The sequence below is a fragment of the Branchiostoma belcheri genome, unplaced genomic scaffold, assembly GCF_001625305.1.
Source record: "Branchiostoma belcheri isolate BF01 breed outbred unplaced genomic scaffold, Haploidv18h27 scaffold84, whole genome shotgun sequence".
In the NCBI taxonomy this organism is placed as follows: Eukaryota; Metazoa; Chordata; class Leptocardii; order Amphioxiformes; family Branchiostomatidae; genus Branchiostoma; species Branchiostoma belcheri.
In genome coordinates this window covers 930,488-932,128 of record NW_017804509.1, presented here as the reverse complement: position 1 = coordinate 932,128, position 1,641 = coordinate 930,488, and the positions used below count along the sequence as shown (strand labels likewise).

Here is a 1,641-nt window from a genome sequence, read left to right as displayed (position 1 = left end):
GTTGTTGCCATAGTTACAGTGTAGTTACCATGGTTACTGTTGTTGCAGGCGGTGTGGGCCATAGTTAAAGTGTAGTTACCATGATGGTTAATGTTGTTACAGGCTGTATGGGCAGGCTGGGGCCACGCCTCCGAGAACCCGAAGCTGCCGGAACTCCTGTTGCCATGGCTACAGTGTTGTTGCCATAGTTACAGCGTAGTTACCGTTGTATGTTACAGGCTGTGTGGGCCGGCTGGGGCCATGCCTCCGAGAACCCGAAGCTGCCGGAACTCCTGCACAACAACAACATCTCCTTCATCGGTCCGGGCGAGTCGGCCATGTGGGCGCTCGGGGACAAGATCGCTTCCACCATCATCGCACAGAGCGCAAACGTGCCTACTATGGCCTGGAGTGGCAGTGGTACGTAACCCTTACTGTACACTCCCACTAACCCTCCCCTATACACTAACCCTAACCCTCCACCATCATCGCACAGAGCACAAACGTGCCCACCATGGCCTGGAGCGGCACCGGTATGTCACTATACACTAACCCTCCCCTCCCCTATACCTTCCCATTACCTTGTGACCTTGCTGTGCCGTTGCTATGACCTTTCCGTGACCTTGCTATGCCCTTGCTGTGCCCTTCAGGGTTGAAGATCGAGTGGAGTGAGGAGGCCCTGAAAGCCGGCAAGTCCATCGAGGTTCCGCAGCAACTCTTCAAACAGGCAGGTGTGGAAACTGCCGAGGAAGGCATCCAGGTGAGAACCTGCCATTCTTACAGGCACCCCACAGCAACGCGCAGGACAGCCTCTGATTCTTCAACTCCCAAACTTTAAGTAACTTTAACTTCAACATATAATTATTATGTACACAATCGATATCAAAATGACCTAGAATTTGATACACATTTGAGTCACTTTCTTGACTTGTTACTAAACAGACCAATTAGAATTGAGAGATGAAGTAAGCTTGACCTTTGCCCCTTCCCAGAGTGCCACAGCGATCGGGTACCCGGTGATGATCAAGGCTTCGGAGGGCGGCGGCGGCAAGGGCATCCGCAAGGTTGAGACGGAGGACGACTTCCCGGCCGCGTTCCGACAGGTGCAGAACGAGGTGCCGGGGTCACCCATCTTCATCATGAAACTGGCGAAAAGGTCCGTATTTCTCTCTTTCTCACTCTCTCTCTCTCTCTGTCTTACACATTCATCCCTCATTTACTCACTCTCTCACACAATCACTCATTCTCACATACCCACTCACTCACTCACTCACTCACTCATTCAGAACGAGGTGCCGGGGTCGCCCATATTCATCATGAAGCTCGCGAAAAGGTCAGTATTTCTCTCTTTCTCACTCTCTCTCTCTCTTACACACTCATCCCTCATTTACTCACTCACTCACTCACTCACTCACTCACTCACTCACTCACTCACTCACTCACTCACTCACTCTCTCACACAATCACTCACTCACATACCCGCTCACTCTCTCAGTCACTCTCTCAGAACGAGGTGCCGGGGTTGCCTATATTCATCATGAAACTGGCGAAAAGGTCGGTATTTCTCTCTTTCTCACTCTCTCTCTCTCTCACTCTATTCTTCTCTCTTTCTCTCTCCATATATACTTACTCACTCACTCACTCTGGCAACAAAGAATATCT

At 50.9% G+C, this 1,641-nt stretch overlaps 1 protein-coding gene across 1 annotated transcript in view; it reads left to right on the top strand.

Moving 5' to 3' along the window:
* The first annotated feature begins 209 nt into the window (after nt 1-209).
* The window catches only part of LOC109486903 (acetyl-CoA carboxylase-like), a 35,684-nt gene continuing 34,252 nt past the window's right edge, over nt 210-1,641 (top strand). Inside the window, exons 1-3 of the mRNA XM_019790810.1 lie at nt 210-399; nt 630-739; nt 972-1,135. Of these exons, the coding sequence (XP_019646369.1) occupies nt 210-399; nt 630-739; nt 972-1,135 (464 nt within the window). The remainder of the gene's footprint in view (nt 400-629; nt 740-971; nt 1,136-1,641) is intronic.